General features: G+C 37.1%; 2 protein-coding genes across 2 annotated transcripts in view; one reads left to right on the top strand and one right to left on the bottom strand.

Moving 5' to 3' along the window:
• The window catches only part of babam2 (BRISC and BRCA1 A complex member 2), an 82,067-nt gene extending 60,409 nt beyond the window's left edge, over nt 1-21,658 (bottom strand). The window contains exons 1-4 of the mRNA XM_008399672.2: nt 21,516-21,658; nt 19,906-20,061; nt 19,383-19,459; nt 12,130-12,224 (exon numbers count right to left, since the gene is read on the bottom strand). Of these exons, the coding sequence (XP_008397894.1) occupies nt 12,130-12,224; nt 19,383-19,459; nt 19,906-20,042 (309 nt within the window). The 5' untranslated portion in view covers nt 20,043-20,061; nt 21,516-21,658. The remainder of the gene's footprint in view (nt 1-12,129; nt 12,225-19,382; nt 19,460-19,905; nt 20,062-21,515) is intronic.
• A 102-nt stretch (nt 21,659-21,760) lies between these two features.
• The window catches only part of rbks (ribokinase), a 35,363-nt gene continuing 29,945 nt past the window's right edge, over nt 21,761-27,178 (top strand). Inside the window, exons 1-2 of the mRNA XM_008399674.3 lie at nt 21,761-21,874; nt 25,003-25,064. Of these exons, the coding sequence (XP_008397896.2) occupies nt 25,006-25,064 (59 nt within the window). The 5' untranslated portion in view covers nt 21,761-21,874; nt 25,003-25,005. The remainder of the gene's footprint in view (nt 21,875-25,002; nt 25,065-27,178) is intronic.

The following is a 27,178-nucleotide window of genomic DNA, read 5'->3' as shown; positions in this document are numbered from 1 at the left end:
TACAGACTCTTCACTGAATTGATTTTGCACGCTCTGCTGAAGGCTGTGTATGCCAAAACAAATCTATGTGTTATTTTATCTTTTTTTTCCTACATGAATAAAATAAGCCCTGCGGAAAATGTACAGATTTGATACATGAATATACACAAAAAGATGCTATAGTCACAATCTGAGCAGTTTGAAAGCTGAGATTTAACGTTTGATGAAAGGAAGTGAAAAGGAAAATCCATCTACATGGCCTTCGGATCCGTCAGTTTGGAAGAAACGGCTTTCTTAGGGCTTTAACCACAGGGGGTAAGTATCACAGGCCCCAACAATAGTCCCCAGTTCAATCTGGACCTTGTAATCCAATTATTTTGTCACAACGCACTAGCTAAACCTGTGTCAGATGTTTTAAGCACTACCTTGGCTGATGATAAAACACGTCACTTGAAAAAAATAAACCACTGATACCTTCTATTTCTTTGAAAAAGAGTGCACATCTTTAAGAGCAATTTCTAATCGTATTACCAGAAGATATTAGGATTTGATTCATTATCAATGTTAAAAACTGCACATTATAAATATAGTGGATTAGCATTAGTGGGATTTTGCATCTTGAGTATTCATAGAGCAGTGAGTCGAAGTTGTTGATAAACAACAGTCGCCAACAGTCGCGAAGCCAACGTTGACATAAATATTACAAAACATCGTTCCTTTTGAAAAGGAAAATGTTCTCGTTGCCTATTGATTTATTCAGTTAAATTACATTCCTCCAGATTAGACAGACTTAATGTTTTGGGTCTTACGCTAATAAACAAAAAATACAAATGAACCATTTATGATGTATTTTCAAGCACTCAACGTTTATTTTTTTCTAACTTCACCCTGGGATTTTGATAAATAATCTGCATGGTTGGCATCTTGGTCAAAATTATTTGTAAAAAGTGGAAATTAACATTAGCCAGGATTTTAAAAAAATAATAAAAATAAATAAATAAATAATAATCGGTGCAAAATTAAGAACATCCACCTATAACTAGTCATATAACTATATATGACAGTTTTGTTTAAGACTGCAGAACTAAATATACAATATTGACCAATGTTATGGTCAATATTGTAAGAATATAAAAAGCAATTCTAGAATATATAAACATGAAATAACATTAAGCATGCTTTCCCAGGCCTTAGAATATACGATGCAGCTGATATTTTAGTAATTTCTCTTAGCATCAAAGTGAATTTACTACATCGTTTACTACAGCATTCAGTGGCAGCTGTCTCTATTAACATACATTATGGTTAGGGCTATTTACTTTTATTTACTTTTTTGGTAAATAAATACTAACATGGATAACATTTGCTCTCACCTAAAGGTAAATAAATTATTTTTTTTTCCCAAATCAGTGCAATCTTTTCAGTGATTACTTATGGAAAATATATGCTGACTGAATAATTCAATAAGAGCAGCGTCTTCCTTTAAGAACAAAATGTACTCCTAATTTGGGCACTGAATAGACCTAAGTTGACAGAATTATGTCTTCCTCTGCCATGCGTCTGTATCATCTTCGATCCAATATTTATCTTAGGCCAATGAGAGAGAGACTGGCATCTGAAATTGCCAGAAAATTATATAGGCCAAAAGAAGATATTTGTTTTTAACGTCTTTAATGTGATTTTTATAGATGCTGGCAACCTGATCCAATAAACCGCTGTAGACTTGAAAGTGCAAGGCATTAAAAACTCCCAAGTATTAAATTAATCTCTGTTAGTCTCTAATTCAAGTGTGGGCTCACACCCTGTTTTGCCCCCAGAGAGTGCCAAGTGTAAGATCACGCTAAATTGCTCTTGTCATGTGTTTAAGACACTTGGCATTCTCAGCCCAGCATTTTTCACTGCGATCTGAGCGGCTTGTGTCCAACGCAGCAGAACTTGGTGACAGAAATAGCACTTTTCTGACTACTTTTACTCAGGTTCTGACACCTCCTCAGCCTGAGATCAATCCACTGTGAGGGGTTGACAGGAGGGTCCCATCTTTTTCCTGGCACATGCATCCCTTATTTTTCCCTGTCCATCAGCTAGTGTTTCAGAATTACAAGACCCCCTTTCCATCAGCCTTCTCTCGTGGCTAACAATACCCTGCCCATTAATAGCATTCCCAGACCTGTCAGGGAGCCCTTCCAATAATAAACTCCAATAAAAGCTGGAACGCATTATTCCCTGAAGCAGGAAGGAAGCAGGAGCAACAGTTGGTACACTATGCCCACTATGACAATAATCTGGCTTTATGGGCCATCTGAGGCCCTTTGTTAGAATAGTAACAGGGGACGAGCCGGAGTTGTAGATAGGAAGCACTCACCAATGTTTGGCATTTAGAATCGCCAGGGGTAACGTGAAGCCGGGACAGTTTCCTTTTTCAATATGGAAGAGCGATTAAAATGCCTTAGTCTCCTTGTTCATTGTGGGAGTTATCCTGAAAGCTTGATTACAATGTCTCAATGTGCAAAAACATTTCTCCCACAAGTCTTTACCAAGGTTTGCTGATCAGGTCTTAAACACCTGCAGGTTTGCCTGGTTAAATTTCAGTAACACAAGGTAGTGACCAATCAACAAAGAATAATGGGCTTGAAACATGTGAGGTGATATCACTCCCTCTCCATTCATTTCATATAGATCTTGTACAAGGAGGTGACAATCGCTTGCCCTACTCCAGCAAAGAATTTCCAAGGTGAAATTCGTGCATGTGGAATTTGTAGTTTGTACACCTAAACGTGCACACACGGTCTAGCTACATTGCAAAAGAAAGTTGAAAAATCATTAAACTTTGATAGATGTCCCGTGTGTTTGGTTCATCATGAGTGGTGGAAAGATTTTGCCTTTCCCATTAATAATACAAAACCAAAATTCACGTTTGGCTAGAAATGTCATTGAGCTGTCACTTAGAGACAGGTTGAAGGTTTTTCATAACTTCAATGCACTATGGGAAGCTGCTGGAACAGTATTGTCTCTACTGTTTTCCAGAGACCTGAATAAGATTAGTGTAAAGCAGAGCTCTGCTTTATGGCAAGCCGACACAAGTACCATAGAGCTGTGCACCAAATCAGGAGGGTTAATTCCACAACTTTATACAACTGAACTCTCGCCATTAATCCACACGTAGACATGACATACTGCAGTGCACTGAAACCCAACAGATCAGTGGACAGAAGGATTGCAAGGAACTATGTCTGGATAGATTGTCTGCTGCTGGACCCCCCTGGATAATGGTTGTTATACTTTAGTGGAGTCATATTTTTTGACAGAAGTCACACACTACAGATGTGCTTTTTAAATTTTTTTTTACTTTTACCAAACTAAGACAGTGCGTCATGTTCACAACTTTTCCAAGGTTATTGTTACTGTTTGTACAGTAATGTTTATAAAAGTCTAAACAAGACCTGAAGAATGATGGATGCTAAGTAAATATCTTTTCAGTTAGGAATGCTAACGCATTAGGAGCGACAGTGCACCAGTGAAAATGACAAACATGAAAGTTGCCATTGGGTTTTAGTACACAAGTATTCTAAAGAGCTATGTCACTGTTTTAACATCTGTGGATAACATTTGCTCAGCTTTAGTTGAACATTTTAAATACCCAGTCCAGTCAAACCTGCAATAAACGAATCCACACTTAAACCTAATATATAGCAAGATGTCTATTAAGTTGTAAGTGCTCTTCTAAAATTGTTTAAAACACAGTTTTTGATTTGTAAAATCATGGAGTTTATGTACAATGTGGAATTAACTAGCTTAACCTTAATCGTTTGCATTTTTCAGGGTTGACCTGATTTGAGGTATAGCATCCAGTTCAAGTCAAATCATGAACAAACAGCAAAATAGCTGCACAAGGGGTGGGGTTTCATGTTTGTCTTCCTATTCTTAAACCAAAAAAAAGTAAAAAAATAATGTACATGAAAAATAAAAATAAAAATTCGACAAAATTAAGCAAGCTGGTGTATATGCAATGTTTTCAATCTCCAGACTGTTTCTCATCTCCCTAGTTCAGAATTGCAGGATGGATAAGTGGGAACACGTTCGTAGTCATGTAGTGAGGCCATCAGGGTTAATCTCGAGTATCAGGCTCAAGCTTATGCAGCCTGAAAAGCATGCTAAACGCTGGGAAACTCCCAAAACGTTAACTGCCTGCATGCATCGCTGGGCAAGTCTAGACCAGAGCAATGATATGCTGCACACAAAGAAAAGGGACAGACGAGCAGACAAATGGTAGGATTGGGTGAGTAGAATCTAAAAAAGAAAGGTGCAGTTAGAAATAACAGCTCTTATGTGCTGCACACTTAACTCCTTACTCATGATAGAAGAAAAAATATTTTGAGGTGAGAATTGCAGTGTATGTGGTTTAATTTAGTCTCATTAACAAAACTAACAGAAAACTAGAGGAATACAATCCTTTAAACACTGACGAGTAAAAATCTTAACAACACAGATACGCCTCTAGACATTTTGCTCCACAGGCGGTCCGATATTTGATATTTCTGTGGCTGACCTGAGTCCTACACATGCTTCCTACACATTTTCTATATTGAAATTCCATACTTTGACACTTTCAGATGATTGACACAAATGCTTATAATAAGCTTCTACAAAGTAAACTTTATTCATATGCTCCAAAAGCCATGCATAGCCATGTTCTAAAGCATTTAAAGAAGGTAAAATGTCAGGATTTTACAGATTGCAAGTGCAAAATGTTGCATGCTTGCTTTCATCTTTTTTTTATCTCATCAGTTCCTTAGGTCACAAATATTTATACATTGAATTTCTCATCACTGTGGTTCTGTTTCTAAAATTAGCATTTTATATTTCAACAAATGTAGTACAGACCAGAATGTAGAAACATCAGAAACACTGCTCAAATGGCGATACACTTGTATCGCCGTTTGAGCATCTTTGGAAATAAAGGGTGGAAATTCAAATATTTTTCCTTAAATCCAAAACACCTATGTCCCATTCCATTTTTTCCCAGACTGTTTTGTATGCAGGAGCCCTGTTTTTACATGAATAGCTGTCACAAAGCAACGACTCAATTAATTTACATGTACCGTGTAAAACCACAGAACGCCTGCGATAACCTTTTATGGCTTCATATGCATCCTGTGTTGTTATTGCATCACCTCTAATTCATCGAACACGTGGGTGTGTTTGGGAAGCTTGCAGCAAATTAAGTAAGGGAATAGGTGGTGAGAAGTCATGACTACATACCAGCGTATCACGATCACAAACTGGTTTTTGTTAATTAAAAGAAAATGAAGAGAAGCTCCATAATTACCATACCAAGACATGCTGCAGCATGTGTCCAAAGCGCAAAACTTCAACAACAAAACTGTTTTCCAGTCAGATTTGATCAAATGAGTTGCACTTTATGCAAATTCTTGTACAGAACATTGCATCAGTGCTGTCATCATTTACTGACAATGGACTGCATGATGCAACATGAACTGCGTAGTAGATTAAAAGTAGCATTGCTCTTCACCTTTCCTCCCTTCCTGCCTCGACTGTCACTTCCTTCTTTTCTCTCTGGTCATTTTTTCCCTGTAACCCGTGGGCAGAGCTGTTCTTGTTCTTTCCTGTCATCGCTTTGGTTAACATATGTTGTTAAACCAACTCCTCTGCGTTGTGAGAGAAAGTTGGCTTGGGCCAATGGCTGATATAGGGTCTGATGTGACTGACAACCAGAAGGGGAGAAACTGTTCTTAGGAAATATTTGATGAGAAAAAAAAAAAAGTTGAAGTAGGTCAAAAGAAATCTGTGTTGTAACACTGAGTCATTGGATTTTTATCCAAGTTTCTCACCAAAACCACATCTACTTAAGATGTAAAAAGCACAGATGCTCACCAGCTTTTAAAGTGCAGCCTCACACATATAAATGGGAACATTGCATCAGGAAAATCATTTAGTTTAAAGGCAAAATCCACAGCACAAAACCTTAGTCATTAAAGCATGTGCATCAACCACAGTAACAGTTTTAGAGTGTATCCCCAACATTTTCCCCTAACCTGTTAAAACGTCTGTAGCAAACTTCAGGGACAAGAAAGGTGATGCCCTAAAAATAATTTCTTTCTTTACACATTTTAAGATTAACAGCTGCTTTTCATTAAACTACGAGTTACCCACGGAGCTCTTTCAGCTTATAAACTCGCCCTTCTCTAATGACTCAATCAAAATTAATTTATTGCTGTTTTATTGTATACTAAGTAGTACTGGTGCAGCTAACGCCATTCTCTGGCTGATGACTGATCTTTAAAAAGTCTGACCCACAGACTATGATTTTGGCCAATACCGATTTGTTTGTGCTAAATTTAGTGACAAATTTGTTAAGTTGGCAACAGAGGGGTGCGTATTGTTAACGGCACGCGTGCAGACATGACCTGGTGGGCAGGTATGTCAGTCTTACTCTCACAGCAGAGCACAATGGGACAGTATTTCTGTGAAGGTAAATACAATCAGTGAATAGGATCTTCCACAAAAACATATTTGGAGGAAAACAGCAGAAAGATATGTCTAAGTTCACAGAGTGCGTTCACTCTTTGTATAAAAAATATATATTTTGTGTGTTGTTTGCTCAATAGCCCCTGGGTATCGTCTCTTCAGACGCTAATGCGTAGCACTTGTGTCACTGTGTTGACAACGAACCCTTACAGAGACTTCGAACCTTTATTTATCCTTGCTTAATCTAAGTACTACTATACTTTAGATCATGTTTGCTTTTCAAAAAAGAACACTAATGTCTCTGCGTAATTATTTTTGAAAGTTTCAGATATTATTGACAATTTATAGCAGACCTCAAGACGTTAAGAGTGAACCAAGCAAAGCATGAAACAGATAAAAAAGATTGAAAGTTTTATCTATTTTGAATCTTTTTTTTTACCACAAAGGCTGACTTTGTCATATGATTTATTGATTACTTACATTTCCAGGGTAGATACGCTTTTTTTATTACTTTTTTATGGAAATAAAAACAAAAGAACTTCTAGTAACTTTGCAAATCTGGGCCTCAGATTAAAAATACACAGAGGGCACTTGATAAATCAGTTTAATCCTGACATATGGGAGCCGTACAGCCTTAAGCAGGATGCTAACATGAAGAATAATGCTGGTAAAGTGGCATATGACTTTCACCAGGGACAACATATAATCAAAGCCATGCAGCGTGTGAGGCCTGACATGAGTGACCATCTATAAACAAAAGAAACTCAGAGGTGGGCAGCGATGGTGGCCAATTACCCACAATCCAATCTGCTGCTTCCAGTCAGCCTCTGCAGTGCAACAGCTAACAGTCAACCTCTATAAATGTCTTACTCCTTTGCTCATGGAACCATTCTGCAGTAAACGGTTTATTTGTGGGACATGTGGCCTCTCATCATGCAGCTGGTGTATTTAGGTCTCTTTTATCCCCCAATGCATTAAAGTTTGAGCCTTAAAAGGACTATTTTGACCCATAATTGTTTTTTTGCTGACTAAGTGGTTTAAGTTAGAACAATGTGATGGTTGAAAACCGGAAAAGGAAAGATATTCATTGGTCTGATAGCAGATTTAATCGCATCTGATATTGTTCTGCTGTATTAAAATGCTTTCATTATTTAATCATTGTCATCAAAAGAAAGCTGCACAACAAAGCTTTAAACATCCAGATTGAAAATGTTGGAAGACATTTTTTTTCTTTTATTGGATAAATTAAAACCATTTTTATTAATGATCTTAAGAGGAACAGTGTGTAATAATTACTGGCAGCTGTCTGAAATGCTGTTTACCTTCTATCAAGCAAGAAGCTAGCTCATATGAGTTGGCTAAATATCACACTAAAGAAAAACAAGTAACATTGATATGAGCATATTCCGAACCTTGGTTCTTTATTCACAATTAAGATCCAAATTGTTCTGTCAAAGTCAGATTTAAAATTGGTTTCTCGCGGTAGGTGTGACATCTCTCAAAAGATAAAAAAGACAAAAAAACATAAAACATAAACATAAAATAATAAAATAAAATAGGAATAAAAACTAAATATTTTTAAATAAATGACTGATAATCTTTAAAGCAATCAAACTCTTCTTATAATTGCAGCTCCAGGGCCTCCACACCCTTTAGCTCCGCTCACAGAGCGGAGCTAAAGATTTAAGATTTAAGTCAAGACTGGCTGGGGTGCTCGGACATGTTAATATCACTTCCAGTCAGAACAAAAACATGTTAACAGATTAAAATATTACTTTAAACCTAAATCTGCCCCACTTTCATAAATGTTGATAAACCAAATCAATTTAAATAGTTTGCTCAGTGTAAAAAAATAAAATAAAATAATAATAAAGGCAGAAATTACTACAAGCCCCACCGTTATAATGAGTGGAATGGTGGTCAGCTAGCACTTGGCAAAACAAAACTACAAACCTTAAAAGCACTGACTGAATTCCATCATCTTTTTGAAAAAAAAAAATAAATAAATATATATATATATATATATATATATATATATATATATATATATATTCAATTTTAAACAGCTTATTGCCTTTTCCGAGTGTCATGTGTTACATCCTGCCCCTCTCATGTAGCAACAACTCATTTCTCTGTCCAAACAGAAATATGGATAACAAACCTAGTCGAGTCCTGGTGACAGCAGGGAAAAACACAGGCCTAAACAGAGGAGCTAATGATACCCTTGGCTGGCTGTAAACAAGAGCAATGTTCTCGCTGAGACATCAAGAATTCCAGCAGCCAGTGACAGAGGACCTAAAATTAGCCTAATGTTTACCCCCGCTGGATGACAAAGGCCACAAACACACTCCCTGTGAGTCCTTCTTCATGTAGATTACTCTTCAGTCAATAGAAGACTGTATCTTTAAGTGTCGATGCTTTAATTTTGATATAAACCACAAAGATCTGGAGTGTGTCTGGTTTTAAAGTGAAACAGTCAGGGTTGGTGGTTAAAAAAAATTCCCAGTAGATAAGGAATTGCTTGGAATCCACAGGTTTTCATGCTGAAAAGGGGATGTCCTTACTGAAAATCTGCAGGAAGAAAAGAGGGGGAGGAGTGAGGGAGGATGATTTCAGGCAGAAAAAGCCAGGAGAAGAAAGATTATGAAAGCGTGAAGTGCAAAACACAGCGAGACTATAAGTGAGAAAATAAACAAGTGATGGGCTGCCAAGCACTGGCTCAGCAGAGGTACTTCCCCTTATGTGCACAGCTGGATTTATGAGACGGTGAGCAATTCTGCCCTAGTCTTCTCCCAGACTCTGACACAAGCAGGGGAATTTAGCTTCACCGAGTTTGTCTGCTGCAAAAATAGCTCCGGACAGCATGGCAGCAGCCTCCAAAGAAAACACAAGTCAAATTTCCTCTGAATACATACATAATTGTCTTCCTGCTAATATACTGGGTCTATAAAAGGTGAAACGTATTAACAGCTAAAGCTACATATCCCCCTTCTTTCTGAAGAAAAGCCAAACACTTATTAAAACAAACAAATTAAAGAAATTCTGTTTTAGTTGCAGTTAAAATTAAGTGAAAAGTTCAATAATAATGTGTAGAACCTACTGCCTCCTACAGAAACAACAGTGAAGACTCACTTCATCTGAACCTTTTGCAATCAGTGAATGTACCAAACATAAGCTGATGAAGATCCCAACACTCTTCTAGTGAAATTTGCTACTGAGTGAACAAGACTCAAAGTTGACCATGTTTAGTATAATGGACGTGCTTAAAAATAAGAAACCAGAAGAGTTGAAAGAAGGTTGTGGAAAGGTAAGAGTTTTTCTACAGAAGCATTCTAGAAGTTCATTGAGCCACAGAAGTTAGATGCCAGCAGGTAACAAGAAGCTGAACATATAACAACGTAACGGACTGGGAACTTAGCCAGCACTTTTGAAATCTCAGTTAAAATACAGATATGCTAACACTGCCAGGAATACAAAGGGACTGTTTCGAGTTTCACTCACTGTGCTAATCAGCTTAAATGCAAAGATAAGATGCAAAAAACAGAATGAATCATAACTCGTTTTGTGCATTTCGAAGCATTATTAAAATCCTGCATATCTGCAGAGCGTTGTAACAAAGATTGAGTTTTATCACACAAAGCATGATGTCGCCTGTTTTCCCAAACAAACAGATATATTTTTCCATCTCTAGAAACTCTTCTTAAAATCACAAGGTGCTTACATGTTTTCCAAGCATTATACTAGAACGAACCAAGCACTCCTTAAGATAGATATGATTGAGGGGCAAATTGCAGCCAACACTTCTATAAAACAGAAGCAATTTTATTCTCAATTCCAGCACTTCATGAACGGCCATAATTTTTCTCCAGTTATAAAGTACGGCAGCATTCACAAAACCGCTTGAATTTGGCTAGTCATTAAAATTTAAAAGCCATGCATACACACTGTCCATGCAAAATATATATTTGGCCAACTGATGGCTGCCATTGCTGGCCTCACACAGTGTAATATTGATTTTAGTTAGCAAGATGCTAAAGAGAGAGAGTCATGGGATTGAGGAAAATTAGGGTTGCTCATAGGATTTAATGGCAATAACACAATCCAATGTTTTCCTATCAAGCCCTAATCCAAGCTTAATCTTTACTTCACCAAGACGACCGCAACTTCTGCAAAAACATGATGATACATGCTCTCATTGTTGGCACTGTGAACCCTACAGCCATTCCTTATCTTATGATCAAAGCCAGGTATAAAAAAACAACAAAAAAGAACAACTAATTTTTGCCACTATGGAAGTCTCTCCAAAATTTTCGAGACCTGTTTTCAAGTATTACAATCCTATGTGTAATGTTGTGACATCTGATAGGCCTGTAAGATCATAGACCTTCTGTTACAATCATTCAGATTCAGATTTTACGGCTGATCTGAAGTTAAAATGCAGCAGCTTTTATAATTAAATGCAGGCATGTTTTCCAGTCTATGTTTGGGGGATAAAACCAGAGTGTTGTTTAATAGACACACTAAGAGTTATTTGGTAGATTCAAGCTGAACATTTTAACCCTGTAAACATGACTTGGATACAGCAGAATCAAACATCACAGTGGGAAAATATACAGACACTTAAATGGGATTTTATACAAACAATAAACCAACACAAAGGATTTGTAGACACAATTCCAAGTGGTAAAGTTAAAAGTTTCTTTTCAACCATGAATTAGCAACTTAGTATGCTTCCCAGACATATAAAACTTGTGATACTGGCAGTAAAAATATCTTTTGGGGTTTTAGGAAATCTTTCACAAACACACACCACCAAACACATTGCTTCAGCTAACATGTTGGTACCACTAAGAGGAACCCCAGTACGACCAGTGGTATGTGAACCATAATTTGTGAACCATGGATGTAAACCTTTCCATTGCCGCTCTGAATCTCCACCACAGTATCAAGTCTGTTGCAGCCTCTAACCAGCACTTGGAAGATTATCCTGTACTTAGCTCCATCTATCAATTCTGACCAACTTTTCAAGCTCCGATTTAAAAAAAAGCATTCCTGCAGCATGATTCTACCACCATCATGTGTCACAATGGATATGGTATTCAGGGTGATGTGATGCGTTAGTTTCTCTCCAAACTTACCGTTTTGCAAGCAGCTCACCTACACCAAGATTAAATACAGAAGTGTGCTGTATGTAATAATTATGTGGTATTAAAAGCCAACTTTAATAAATATTGACACAGTCAGTCTCTCTGTTAATTCCTGCATGTGCACAAATTGCTCCAGGTGACATTTTCTGATTTAAAAAGCAAAAGGTTCTTGGAGACAAATTTCAATAGAAAACAGATAAGAAAAATAAAGATGACACAAATACCAAGAACTTCAAGTATGTTTCCAGGAAGGCGTCCATTAACATCAGCATTAAAAGTGATTAAGACGCAAATTAGTGTTGAACCTATATTAGTAATCTGTGCTCCCTTTCTAGCAACAAAGATTACAGTGAATCACAGCTTTGCAGAAAACAAACTCAAAGGAAGACCAGAAATCAAAACAATGTTTATTGCGCTAAAAAAGAAAGAGAGTTTATAGAAGTTGATGGAAGCAAAAGCCAAATTGAGGAGCTAAAGGTGGATATTTTGTCAGCAAATATTTGAAGATTTTACTCACTGGTAGCTCAGAGGGTTCAGGTAGAAACTCTGCATCTTCACCAAAAATGAAATCTGGAGGTAACTCAGGATACTGAGCGTTGAAAATGATATCCCCTGAAACAGAGAAAATATTGAACAATAACTACTTTCTGTTGCATTTCATCTCCTTTAAGGATATTTTCAGTTAAAATAGTTACTCTATTTTTTTAGAGCAAGAATCTTATGAAACATGACACAGTGTTTTAAACATTCTGGCATTATTTGAACAATGTTTACTTTGCCATAATCTTCGCAAAAATATTTATTTATTTATTTAGGTTAATTTTAGTTTTGAATTACGAGCTGATATTTATTCAAGTCATAAATAAAGAAGACATAATGCAAACAACTGGACTAATCGTTACTTTATTCAGCAAACCAGGCAACAGAGTCAGGCAAGAAAAGGAATGTGAGCGTCTGGGTTGATGACTGTGCAAACAGAGTCATGCAGTCTACAGGTGAGAAGGAGTAATTGTGGGTGTATGTGGGGGAGGGGAGATATTCTATGAGTGCCGCTCCTTAAAAGGTAAATAAAGGTTAAGCAAAACTGTAAACTGCAGAAAAACCCTTTTTTGTTCCTTGGGGGAAAAAAAAGTTATCATAAAACATCTCTCTCTCTCTTAAAAACTTTGACAGGACTCTAAGGCCATTGTTTAATCTCCATGTAGAATAAAGGCAACAAAAAGTGAAGAGAAGTGAGGATGTCTGATCAGAGAGAGATTCCTGCAAGATCCGTCAACAAGGAAGGAAAACTATGAGCCATCTGAAATATGGCTTACTGTAGAAATGGTACGATGAGCAAATATGTGTCTGAGTTGATATAACATACAAGAAAAACGGTCATATCACGTTACCAAAAAAGTAAAAAGGAAACAATGAGTAAACAGCAAATCATCTAAAATTACATAAAAGAAACAGAGCAACATTTCAAGTGTTTATTTCTGTTAATTTTGATGACTTACAGTTAAAAAAAACTGAATTGTCTCACGAAATTGATATATCAGATCAATATGTTTTCTTCTTGTAAAAAAAGTGATTTCTGAAACAAACCTTTAATGTGGCCATTTAATAGTGAACATCAGACATGTCCAAGGCGCATTTTGAGGGCCTTTTACATCACTCGGAATGGTTTTCAGAACTTGGTTGCAACTTCTACATATATCAGGCTTGGGACAAGTGTTTATTAAATACAGCAAGCACTTTCAAAGAAAGAGTGACCCATATTCAGTCCACTGATTTCTGTTCATCAGCCACAATATTTCTACCCACCCCAAAAAATATATGGTCTTCTTTTAATAACGCATTTGTGAATAAACATTTTTAATTAATTTACAAGCGCCAATTCATAAACAATAAGACTTTTTTTTTTATTTGAGTAAAATATTGCATTTTGGTCCACATGACAAGAGGTGGACACTTGTGGTGAAGACTGCTCACTTGACAGCTGTCCAGCTGCTTCCTGCAAACAGGATTAGCCATGAGTGTTGGATCTATGCATGTTATAGGAAAGCTAAGTCCAAGAAAAAAGTGTGATAGAGAAAGGTGCACAAGCAACATAGTCTTGAAAGGATTGCGAAGCAAAGCCCACCCAAGAATTGGGTTACAATTCAGAGGGTGTGGACTACAGATGGAGTCGGGGCTTCAAGAACCAACAAACAGATTTATCCAAGACATGGGCAACTAATGTTGCATTCACTGTCTTAAGCCAATCCTGGTTGAAAACTTTAAAGAAGTTTGTCAGCAAACTAGCAAAACACAAATCTAAGAGAATATTCAGTGATGCAGCAGATCTAAAACAACAAAATAGTTGTTTGTTCCAAAGCCGTCCACTGATTTCTGTTCATTACCGGTCAGGATGAGGAGGTAAACAGGTCCAAGAGGGGAACCTAATTGTTTTGCAGGAAGACGTTCTGCTGCGTGGGCCTGCAGCTTCCCTCCAAGCTGCCCCTGACCATGGAGCTCTTCATCTCATGAACAACAGAACCCTAAGGCTTACAGAGGAATCTCATTATAGCTGATTGTGTTTGACCATGGACCACATTTCATGACTACTGGTGAGAGTTAGAATAAATATGAAACCTGAAGAAAAAAAATGGTTTAATTCTCTTTTGCAACGACAGACTGAGACTATGCACTTGTTATGCAGACCAACCACAATCTGCTCCACTGTGTCAACACACGAGAACAAGAGCTTGAGATGTTTGTACCCCCTCTGCTTGAGGCAGGTAATTCACTCAGATCAGAACATGGTAGAAATGTCAATAAGTTCAAGAGTCCCTTTACTTTTGCCAAGCTCCATAATAACTGATTCATCAGTGTACTCAATAAAAACCCAAAAATTACAACTGTTCTTGACAATGTGTTTCTGACAATGACGTCAACATGGATTAAGGTTAGACCACATCTTCTAATTATTCCCTTCTGAATGTCTGTTTTTTTTGGACTTCTACAATCAATCTGAACATCAATCTAACAATAAAACCACAGTCTGAAGACAGCTGCTGCTCTGGAAAGAAAACCACCACATAACCACGAGTGCACTCTCCTTGGGCTGGTTCGCAGTGTTCTAACATTATGTTACACAATTCTATTTACGTGCTGCAAGACGCTCCTCTTCTGCTTTTTTGTTCTTCCAGCAAACGCCTGATAAGCGTCAACATGTGGAAGCGTTTTTTTTTCCAGTGGGCAGAGTCAAACGAGGAAACAAGGGGATGTGTTTAAAATCTGTAACAAACTGCTGGCAGCCTTTGAGACAACTCCTGGCTCAGCTCCAGAGGGGAAATGGAGGTCTTTAAGTGCAAACTTTACAGGTTATAACTCAGGCCTTTATATGCTGCTTTGTTTAAACAGACTACAATGAAGATGCCTGAGTGAGAAGCACTTCTTTTTTTTTTTTTTCTGTCAGAGATTTAAACACACTTCGTTTTCGACCAAAGTAACAAACAATAGTGAAGATGCGTTCAACGGCAGAACGGAAAAGATGGCATTCTTGTCATTTTTTTAATTAAATTTAGTAATTTCTACAAGTCATGGGTTTGTATGAGATTCAATGTTATGGTGACCTTGAGCAAAGTGCAGCATTTCCACAAACAAAAACAACAACAAAAGAAATAAATAATAATAATAATAATCTAAGTGTTTTCCATTTGAAATAACATATCAAAAGTTGCTTAAAAAATGCTATTCTTATCCTAGCTTTCTTTAATGTGAATAAGTATTATACTGGCATGTTTACAGCTGGGTTGTCTTCCTCCCTAAACGCTGCCCAATGTCAGCATTTCTGTTAACTTTTTTTTATTCAAATCCTGTACACTAGCTGCTAAGCTAGAACCAAAATTTCATACATAGGTAAAAATAAAAAACATTGAAAAAACATTGAAAAAACATGCAAAATTATGAGACAAGACCTTTGATCTCACACAGACCCTGAGCAAAGAGTAACAGTGCTCTATAAATTTGAAACAAGCAGACAATGTCAAACAGATTAGAGATATAGTAACAAAGTTTTTCTTAGTATCATAATTTTCAGGGGGTTTTGCACTTCATGTACAGATTCCTCAAGCGTAGCCACAACTTCCTGCCACAGGTCGGAGTCATTTCAGTCTAGGCCACATTTTGTGAAATTTAAGCAAAACCTTGCACCTTCATTTCTGACACAAATTTCCTTTCTTCCTTTGCATATGGATCGACAATGAAACATTCCTGTCCTGAACCTATGCTATTCTCATGCTTCTGTTTTAATTCTGAAAGAAACGGAAAGGTGTAGGCATCTGTTTAGAGAGCTTATCTATATCAGATCAGCCACAAAACCCTGCCATACCGCTCTGACTCACAGTTCCGTTTTATAGTATGTAATGAATATACGGAGTATGTGAGGTAATGGGTTAGAGGTCCCATTAATATTGATGGTGTAAACATGCGTTGGTACAAGCTAAACTGAAACTTTATTCTGCGAAATGTTCTCATTCAAAAAGCAAAAGGCAAACAATGTTAGATGTGTGAGAACAAAGATCTGGCATCCTGTGAGTCATTATAATTTCCAGTGACAGCAGGTTGAAATTGATTTCATTTGACTTATTTTCTCCATGAGGCTTGCTCACAAAGGAAAGTCTCGGATATGGACACTTGATGGAGAAGTCAGCGACCCTTCCAGTAAAAGCAAAGAGGCACAAACAACTGGAAACTTACTGCTATTGTTTCATTCATTAAGATGCTAATTATTTGTTGAATTTTACTTGATTTTAGGAAGGATTTTATGCTGTTTAGTCTTCAATCTGCAGTTCTTTAAGCCGGCCAGCTGCGACATCCCATCAGACTAATCAAAACCAGTCTGACACAACCAAAATTATTGCAGTCATTACATCCTTTTTCTCAGGCAGCAGACCTGTTGCTTTACACAATAAATCAATTAACCTAAGCTCCAGTGGAAATCACCAGACAAGCGTTCAGATTTCAGAGTAAAAAGAGCTGACAAATCAAAGTAAAAAGTGGAATCAAAATGTGCCACGCTGCGCAATCAGCATGATTAGACTGCAAGCGATTACCCTTAAATTTATGTTGCTCTGCTGGTGTTTAATTTAGGAATATATAGCTACATGCCGTATAACAAAGAAGTCTGATTTGAAGCCCTTAAAGAGGCTCAGCTGACCCCAACTTCCTGCCACTTTGAGACTTGATACAGAAAAAAATGGCATGTCAGTATTTATATCCCTTTAATGTTTTCACATTGTGTCACATTACTACCATAAACTTCAGGGTTTCCCCCAGTGTATTATAAACCTGGCGGCCCGCCATGCTTTACTAGCCCCGCCGCCAGGCTAAGCGTTGCTTGTCTACGTTTTAAGGGGAAAAAAAAAATCGCTTTTGTTTTTGGTTTTTAAAGCCGGGCTACAAAGACGCGTCTCTTTTGCTCTTAGCATTTCACTAGCAGAGCAGATTTATTCCTAAATGATAGGTTTGTAATAGATAGGTTTATAGTTTATGCATTTAAACCCGACAGCGTGCAACCAATCACACAGCTGGCGCCTCTGCGCTTTGCCTCGCACGCTGCTGATGCTTTTCCTCAGCGGGATCGCGCGCGCCTCCTTTCACTCAAACTCTCAAACTGGACACACAGGCTGACCTGTAAGGATGTTTAACATCAACTTACTGTGAGGAATTACGATCTTATGGAGTACTCTAGGTAAGAGTTTAAAACCCGCCGCATTAACTTAGGTTGCACAGCTCTATGTGAACCACAGGAATAACTTGTAGCGAACTCAAAGGTGCGCGTTGTGGAGTGGTGAGAATGATTTATCTTTGTGAACGAACAATTATATGGGGCATTTACATCTCAACATGCTGCCCAGCGTGTGGCTCTCTGTGTCTGTCTTCCCTGTAAAATGTATGTCTGTGGCCGGAGCGTTTGTGGATAACGAGCAGCGCTAACCTCATCATGTAGGTTCAGCCCGGTGAGGAGCTTTCGCGCCCTCCGGTCTATAACGCATCACACTGATTTTATTTATTTATTTTTTTTTAGTATTATTTTTCCGGTTCCACTTTGCATCAAACCATTTCAAATGCGTTGTCTACTTAGAGTTAAGAGAAACTCGTCCCATAAACTCGACCAACTATTCTGGTTGGTCGAGTTTATGGGACGAGTTTCTCTTAACTCTAAGTAGACAACGCATTTGAAATGGTTATTAAAAACTCAAAAGACATGAAATGAAAGAGCTATTAAAGCCACATTAGCAGCATTGAATTAAATCTCCCATTTGTTGTCTCTGCGTAGTGCAACAGATTTAACTCATCATGCAGGGCCGGTCCAAGGCTGTTTGAGGCCTTGAGAATTTGACTGCTGCTAAAAACATCAGCACCTCCAACAGCTTCTGTGTTAGATTTAGTGAAATAAAGGAGAAGGGAGTAGTTTAATTGGCCATCCTAAAAAGCAATAATCGCAGTTTACTAATTTGTGTAAATTCAAAGATTAAACTCACAGCATGAGATTGTTGCTATGGTAACAAAACAATCTAACTATTAATATTGTTTTTTGAAGTTTTACAAAGTAAACTTGCCAGCTCCTTAAAATCTTAACTGGAGATCTTTTCCCATAACATATAATTACAAAGTAATACTTTTACATATCCTGTCAACTTAACATCTTTTAACACAAAAACACGGTGGACCACCGGTGGACAGGGCTTAGCAAGTTTAATGGGGGAAACCCTGAACTTGAACAGGTTTTTTTTAGATATATATTATATGTGATATACCAACATATAAAGACATGTAAAGTGGAACAAAAAAGACAAATGACTCTCTATTTTGTGTCATAGAAACATTCATGAAAAGTAGTGCAGATTTTTATTCAACCCTCTTCACTGTAGAACCCCAAAATAAAACCCAATGCAAATGAATGATTCCTTTTAGTAGCCAGATTAAAAATGTTAATCTAGTATCCCCTCCAGTATAACCAGCTTCCTTGTCCCTGCTGACAAAAATATATATATCCCCACACCATGATGCTGCCACCACCATGTAGCACAAATTGTTTGCATATTGGCCATACATTTTAATGTGGTCTTATCTGACCAGAGTTCCTGCTGTATATACAGGATCTCATTAGCATTTCGACTATTTTTTTTTCTTCATCCATGAAAGTAATATTGTAGCAGTGTCTAATTAAAAATTACCTTCCAACCTGAGCTATAGATGAGTACAGCTCCTCCAGAGTTTTCATGGTCCTCTCTGCTGCTCCGCTTATATATGCCCCCGTAGATGGCCATCTGATTTGTGTTTTAGGCTCCCAATGTCTTCTAACAAACCTCTGAGAGCATGGCTTTGTTCTTGTAGAGATTCATTTAAATTCAGCTTGAACTAATTAATAATATCTATTTAGTGATTATTATTTAAGTTGCTATCTTACAGGAGATTTTTATTTGTTAGACATCCTAATTAAGTTTAATTTTCCTTCCATTTTACAATTTTGAAACTACTATTTCTAGTAGCCTATCGTTCAAATCCTGACAAAAAAAAATTTCAGTTAGTTGAAATAATGTGAAATTTGGGTAATTTCATTGATTTATTTATCCAGATATGTAACAAAATACAGAGACAATAACGTTTGAAGCTAAACTCAAAGAAAGATAAGACCAGAAGGCTATGTTACAAAAAAAAATCTTTACAATTTATAAAGTGTTTTGGAAATCTAAGCTGAGACTAAAAATACCTAATTGAATAAAGTTGCCAACTTACATTTAAGGGTTTCTCCAGCATAGGGGATGTGAAGTTTGAAGCGATCACAGCATGGACCAGGAGTAAGAGATGTGCATCTGGATGTTAGAGTTAAATAAAACGACGTAGAAAAGTTAAGTGAAACACCACCACGGTACACACAAAAATCAAAACAATTCGCATTTACGAAAAATTATGAAAATGTGAAGGGAAAAACATTAAATGTTTCCATGTCTTAATATTTATCTTTCCTATATGTAACATTAAACTGGCAAACGTTATTGTTAATATCCTTAGTTTAAACTCTTATTTTATAAATGTAATAAATCACTTCTTTTCTGAATTTAAGCATAAAAAACTAAAGGTCACAATATCTAAAGTGAAAAAATAAGGAAAAAAAACTTCTGGTTTTCCAAATTCATGTCACATTCAAAATGCATTTCCCCTGTTAAGTCGAGGTTTTTATTTCTTGAAGAATTTAAGACAGAACTGTCGGATGCTGGATCTTAGATCCTAAAGCTGTGACTGACAGACTCAGTCTTACCCTGTTTTGAGGTCCGTGACCCGGAGGCAGTTAGTGGAGTCCAGCCCCACGCGGCCGTTCCTCACCACACTGCACAGCAAAGGCCGCAGCTCAGGTGAGATCCGGTGCAGTGCAACCTCAGGCGGCATGTTGTTCATTGTATCAATGATCAGGAGTCTGCAGAAAAAAAACGCAGCAATCATCGGTTAACCACCTGTACAGATGTACTTCAAAAAAGAGCCACAGAGCTTTTGAAATAATGAACAAAAATACATTTTATTGTGTTTTTTGTTTTCTATTTGACATTTTAAGAACTGAAATGAATTATAGTTGTCTGTTTTGAAGTTAACTTGAGAGATCTTTGAAACAATTTAAGTACAGTAATCCTTGTATATTTTTCCACAATTTGTCATCTTTCTACCAGAGGCAACAAGATGGTTTAATTCAGGGTTAGGTTATGAAACAATGTCTCAAGCTTTGGGTTTGGAAAATGCCATGACTGCAAACTGGGCAGTCATGGCAGTTTGACTGCCCACGCTCTTTCGAAAAGAACAATGGCAATAGAAGCATTATGCTATTAGTAAGCATTTCTTAAGCACAAAGCTGGTTATGAGAAAACCGATTGATTTAAATGTATGACAGTCCTGGAGAAAAGCTGCAGCACTCAACACTGATGTGAATGTTCAACCTCAATCAAAAGAAATCCAAGTGTTGTAAAGCTACAACACTTGCATTGAAAGTTTCAATGCAAAACGCTGTTTGTGGTGAAACATTGTGATAACCTTCAAGCAAAAGCACAAGGATAAATATCAGAGGTTAAAAGAACACCAGGAAAATATATTTTAACGAAAGATAATCAATCAATCAATTTTTATTCCAGACACAAAAAGGTCCATAGTAAAAAAAAGATAAAAAACAAACAAAATAAGAGAAAAATAAGAATAAACATTAAATATTCACTGAGTCACAAATAAATGATGACACCAATGACTCCACAATCTTGAAGAAAATATCACTGTACTAAAAACAGGATTTACTAAAATTGCAATTATATTATTGCATGACACAGATAATCTACACATGCATTTATACACAAGATTCCTGAGCACAGCTGCTCATGTGGGAACAGCATTAAGTACAAACATATGTCTAGCACTGCTCCATCTAGGCACTTTGAGTAGTAGCCTCATGCCATCATAATGTTTAACACTTGCGATTTTATCTGTCATTTGTTAAACAATAGAAATATGGGAAACTATAACCAAGTTATTAACATCTTCAGCTTTCTAATGAATTTAGATGTATTTTAATAAATTTAACGTCAAGTTTTTTGCATTTGGGACTCTTCCTCACCCCTGCTTTCAGTTTAAATTTGTACTTAAATTACTTAAATTATTTGTAAACATTTTCTTTACAAACATATTTAGCCTAACAGAAGAAAACACAATAACCCTCGTAGCTTTAGATTAGAATCAAAACATTTACAACTGTTTAGAATGAACATCTTTAGCTTACATGGCTAACCGCTTCACCTGGCTATATTAACATAAAACTAAGCGTTCAGCAAACTTTAAGTGCGCCTTGCTTTTCACTACCTATTTAAAAATATATAACAATGAGTGTTAAAGTACCTCAAAGAAACGAAGGTCTATATTTTGAGCGTTAACTCCAATGTCTACTTCATGCTTTGAAACTTTCCGGTATGCAATGTTTGGGTCCTGGTGATGGTCCAATGTTAGCTGTCTGTTGCTATGCCTGTCATAATAAGAATATTGTTTTGAAAATTAGAAACAAATATTTGCATATTATATATGATTGTGTTGTATGTTTCACTATAAAATAATATAAATGACAAAAAAAAAATAAAAACATTAATATTTGTGGATGCAATGACCAGAATTGAAACGGCAGTAGCTTCACCACACAGCTGTCATAGTGTACTTTGCCCGTCTTCAGATGTTCCCTCTACAGGAGCAAATTACAGCAGAAGGTAAATTTTAGATCGAATTTCGTTTAAAGAGTTGTGACCTGTACATTGTAGTTTATGTTAGAGGCCCTCTAATTAAGAAAAGTTGTCTAACCTTTCAGATTTTGGTGTAGTTCTTTTTAAAACGCTCCAAACATGCAGAGTTCAGTCACTGTCCAGTTACTTTAACCTGCACAGGCTTGTGGATTCTAAATATTTATACAGAACTTTTTATCACTGCAACCTCTGGTTATTTCGTTCAAAAATACCGTAAACTCTATAATGTACAGCTAGACACATTCATATGCTCTTTTGTAGCTTTTAGTGCAAGACGGTTGTAAGATCAAATGCTTGAAGTCACATGCACGTGCCATGAGAGGGAGTCAGAAAATAGAATTTATTGTAACTGATGTCATCGCAATTAGGACTGTATGATAAATTACATAATTACTGTTATTACAATAAAGAACTACTTGGACAGCAATAAATATTAGTTAGTTGTGTACATCAATTGCTCTCATGCCATGTATGCAATTATTTGCTGCTGTTTTTAATGGGCATTAGGATTTTATGGGAAAGTCATTAAAAAGTGCATCGGCATAGAAGAAATTCTTATACATCACCTGAAAGCAGATCCAAGTTATTAAATAAAATTATTTCATTGGAAAGGAAATATAGCTCTTTCTACTGTTTGGATAACTTAGTCATTGTATGGGGTCCATGCTTGTAATAAATCAAAAATAAAGAAACAAACAAACACTAAAAAGCTATCTGTTTACAGTTATGTATTGGATTTATTCCTGATATTGTGTGTCACTGACCTCAATATTTAACAAAACGTTCATCTGTTCAGGATTCTTTTATGTTGACCTGTCCTAAACTGAAGCCTTTAATTTATTCTTCATTATTTGAAGTTTTTCATTGTCTTTGAACTTTTGCTAATTTGGAATCTATGACTCCCTGATTCATTGGGCTTCCAATTTCTCCTATCCACTCTTCAAAACAGGAAAGGCAAAAGAACATGTTATTGAAGTAAGGTAGATGTCACAGTTAGAAAATGACTGCTCACCTATTGCCTATATCTACATCATGAGTAATAAAAAGCTGAAAATAAAGAAAAACAATAATAATAAAGACCAAGTGAAAAAGTGCCAGACAAGGATGACCTGGCACCAAGCTTAAATTTGTCCTCCACATATAATAAACAGTATGGGAAGAAAGGTATATAAATTAATAAAACCTAACATTAAACCTCTCTTATGCAGAACTGCAACAAACAGTGGCATTGTATGCTCATCAAGTCTCCATAACAGTCATTAGATCCATCTAATGGCTAGATGCCACTTGCTTTCCAGAAAGCACTGCAAAAATTTTTTTGTTGTTGTTGTTCTACCATTACAAACATACATTTTGCGAGAAATGTAATTGTGAGCATTGGTCAAATGAGGCTAAAATGCAACTTTCAAGCATTTAAAACATTCAAGGTGAGCAGCTCTTGGCCACCTTTTTAACATAGCAGAGGATGTGTGATCATGCTATGTCTGCAATGCTTGTTAGAGTGCATGATTTAGAGAGATTGTGTAGAGGAATGGTCAAAGATCCTGCTCTCTTTATGCTACAAATCTAAAAGGTATCTTCCTAGCAAAAATTACATTCATGAAACATTAGCATTAGTGCTAATAAGTATCTTGCATGAAGATGGTTTATTGTTAAAAAAAAACATTTACCATAATATTATTATTATTATTATTATTATTATTATTATTATTATTATTATTATTATTATTATTATTTTATATTAAACACTGAATAAATATGCTCCAATTCAAAGCTGTGCTGTGTAGCCAGATCTGGAACAAAGATTGCAAACCGGGGCCTAACTTGTGCCGTGAGAGCCCGACATGACTCATACGTCTGCAGCCAGACCCGACTAGTGTCATGGCACGTGTTGTACAGACCAGGTGTGGCCCAAAGGTCAACAGTGGTTTCACTTGAAGCCAGATGAGGAATAGAGTTTTTGTGGATCAAACATTCTTTGCTGTCTGGGTTTACAACTTATCAAAACATATCCACATCCTAAATACTTATTTTGTTATGAATAAAAAATTATCTGAAATGTCAACCTGCAGCGTGGGTGGATATTTAGTCTTTGCTTTTTGATTATTTATATACCAGCTGGAACACGTGTGTAGGAAATTTTGACCTATACAGGCAAAATCAAAGCAACTTTTGAAATAATATTAAAAAAAATTGAGCACAGATGCTGGTGCACACAGTATTATCAGTTATGTCTGTGCATGGATATTATGGCTGATTCATGGCTGGGAAAGTCCGCCTTCACACTAGTGATTCAGGCTCAATCTGAAAGTATTCACCAAAAGAAAAACAAAAAAAGCTCCATGCAGCGCATTCGAGACTGGTTATCAGGCACATATTACTGGTGGGATTCCTTTAGAGGCACAGGGAGTTTCTCATTATACAGTCAGATTTTATCTTGCAAAGGATTTTAAGTGAAATTACTCAATTTGAGTAAGCATGAGAGAGTTGTGCAGAGTGCTATCATTCTTCATAAGGTCAGACTATATGGATCTCATCATAATCACGGTTTTCATTGAGGAGGTTCTAAGTTTACTTCCTGCGGAGAGAAGACAATGCGCTGTGAGATGTGGGAGACAGAATCGAGCCATCCTACAGCCAGCGGCCAAGCTTTCCAAGTCTCCCACTGCCTATAGGAAGAGATTTAAGGAGATTAACACGCCGGCATTAGCTCCAATACAAGCAGGGGATTGAATTAATTACAGACTTTGCTTGGGTTGTGGTGCATTCACGGGACATAGCATCAAAATGCCCCCCCTTCCTCCCCTCCAATACCTCCGGTAAGGCTGGGATATGTCCAACTCAGCTCTGTGATGAATGCTCTATTTTTACCTTCTTCCTTGTTTCAGTCAAGCTCATGCTAATGTGGGAGATAAATGGGGCGAGTTTTGTGGCCCCAGAGAAACTAGTTTACATATTTTGCCTGAGATGCTCCCACTGCATTTTAGTCTGATGGTGTCTTTAATGTTGCCCAAGCAATCAATAACCTCCAGTGTGATGAACATGTGATGAGATATTTGACATATAACTGAGGTAATGTTTCTTCTGTTCTTCAGATAATGAGCGACAAGACGTTTGATGTTGTTGTGGTCGGATCCTGCATGACTGACTTGGTCAGGTGAGTCCAATTACACACTTACTTTTCCGTTGCCTGATATCACTTTAAAAAGCATTATGTTTGATGACAAATCTCAAACATAGTATGAAATCTCAGGAAACTCAATAACTTCCTCTGGTTGGCCCAGGAGGAAACAGGCCAGATTCTATTTACCATATAAGGAAATGAATTTGAAAAATGTAATACTGAGGTCTCAGCATTTTCATCTGGATCCTGTGTGATGCTTCTCGGTTTGTGAATAAAATCTGACTATGCAATTTATCATCATGTTTGGGATTCTTTTATACCAGTGAAGTTATGAAGAAATCCTCACATGTGATGTTATATCAACAGCAGGATTTCAAACAGAAAAATAAAATCAAAAATCCAGGTGTATAGGAACTTTTAATGAGCAGTCCATGACTGACTGTTCTGCTGAGGTGTAAAAATTACATGGCACAAATGAATAATATTAGTGTTTTATTTGCAATCAGATTTCAAGTGTGTGCTGTGGACTTCTGCGTTGTGTGATTATTAATTATACAAATAATAATATAGACCCAGTTATACGTGCATTATTGAAAGACTTTTTGCTCTAAATGTGTTGTCACTTTGTTGAGGGCTTCCTCTTTAGCACATTTTGGTATACCTCTGCCTTATTCCAAATTTTATCAAAGTAATTTCCTAACTAAAAATTATACTCACACTCAATATGACAGTGTCAAAAACATTTTTGAGTCCTTTACAAATTTTATTAAAAATGGGAAATCAATGAATCACATTTATATAAGTATCCATAACATTTGCTTAATACTTTGTTGGTCCACCATTGGCAGCAATTACAGCCTCACGTCTTTTTAATATGATGCCACAACCTTAACTTACCTATCTTTAGGCAGTTTGGCTCGTTCTTTGCAGTTCTTCTCAATCTCCACCTGGTTGGATGGGAGACGTCTGATGAGTCAGATCAACTCTGGACTCTAGCTTGGCCATTGCAGAACATTCACAGAGTGGTTCTGGCCATGTGCCCTGGGTTGTGGTGAGCAGGACAATGACCCAGACTAAGGTCAAGAACGCTCTGGACTTGTCTGACAGTTCCTGCTACTGCACAACATCCCCATAGCTTGATCCTGCCACCACCAGCAGTACCTGATTTCCTCCAAACTGGAGTACTGGTGACAATACTCTCTGGTGACAATACTCTCTGGTATTGTCACCAGAGAGTTCAGTCTTTGTTTCATCAGACCAGAGAATTTTGTTCTCATGAGCTGCCTTATTAGAAGCAGCTTTCATCTGGCCAATTCTACTATAAAGGCGTGGTTAGTAGATTGTTGCAGAGATGGTTATGCTTCTGGAAGTTTCCCCTCTCCCCATAGAGGAATGCTGGATCTATGACCATTGGGTCTTTGGTCATCTCTCCAACTAAGGTTCTTATCCTCAAATCATTCAGTTTAGATCGCCGACCAGCTCCTGGATGAGTCCTAGTGGTTCCAAACTTCTCACATTAATAACTGATGGAGGCCAGTGTACTCAGTGGAACTTCCAAAGCAGCAGAAATATTTCAGTATCCTTCCCCAGAATTGTGCCTCAAGACAATTCTGCTTTGGAGGTCTCCAAACCAGACTTGGACTGTTACTGGGATGTAGATGATATGTCCTCTGGTTTGTGTCCCAGTAAAATGGGCCTGTTATTGCTTGCAAAGTTAGCCGGAGACAAAATTTTCAAGCAATTAATGGTGCGGATGTTGCTGGTTGAAATCTCCCTGTAGCATTAGTTCTGGATTGCAAATGTGTTCTTTGAAAGAAGGAATCCGAAGCTATAAGTTTTCCACCAGCATTGGGAACGGAAATAGAGGTGCAGATCTCTAATTTTTATTAACACTCACCACAACCCCCTTTTTCCCTACAGGGATTATATTTGGAAATGCGCGCCTGTGGAAAATATGGCACGAAGACCAAAAGGGGTTTTCCATCACAGTTTTTTAAAGTGGACTCCGTCGCAGAAATAGAGGAAGTGGTCTAAAGTTAGACCGAGTTGATGTTTTTCAGTGTTTTTCCTAAAGATGTTACAGAAAACATGAGCAGCTTGACAGTGTATGTGTGACAATCTTTAGAGCAAACTTACTCAAAATCTTA

Source organism: Poecilia reticulata, chromosome 22 (genome assembly GCF_904066995.2).
Source record: "Poecilia reticulata chromosome 22, P_reticulata-male-v2, whole genome shotgun sequence".
NCBI classification, from domain to species: Eukaryota; Metazoa; Chordata; class Actinopteri; order Cyprinodontiformes; family Poeciliidae; genus Poecilia; species Poecilia reticulata.
The sequence above is the reverse complement of the archived record's forward strand: the minus strand, read 5'-3'. Positions and strand labels throughout refer to the sequence as shown.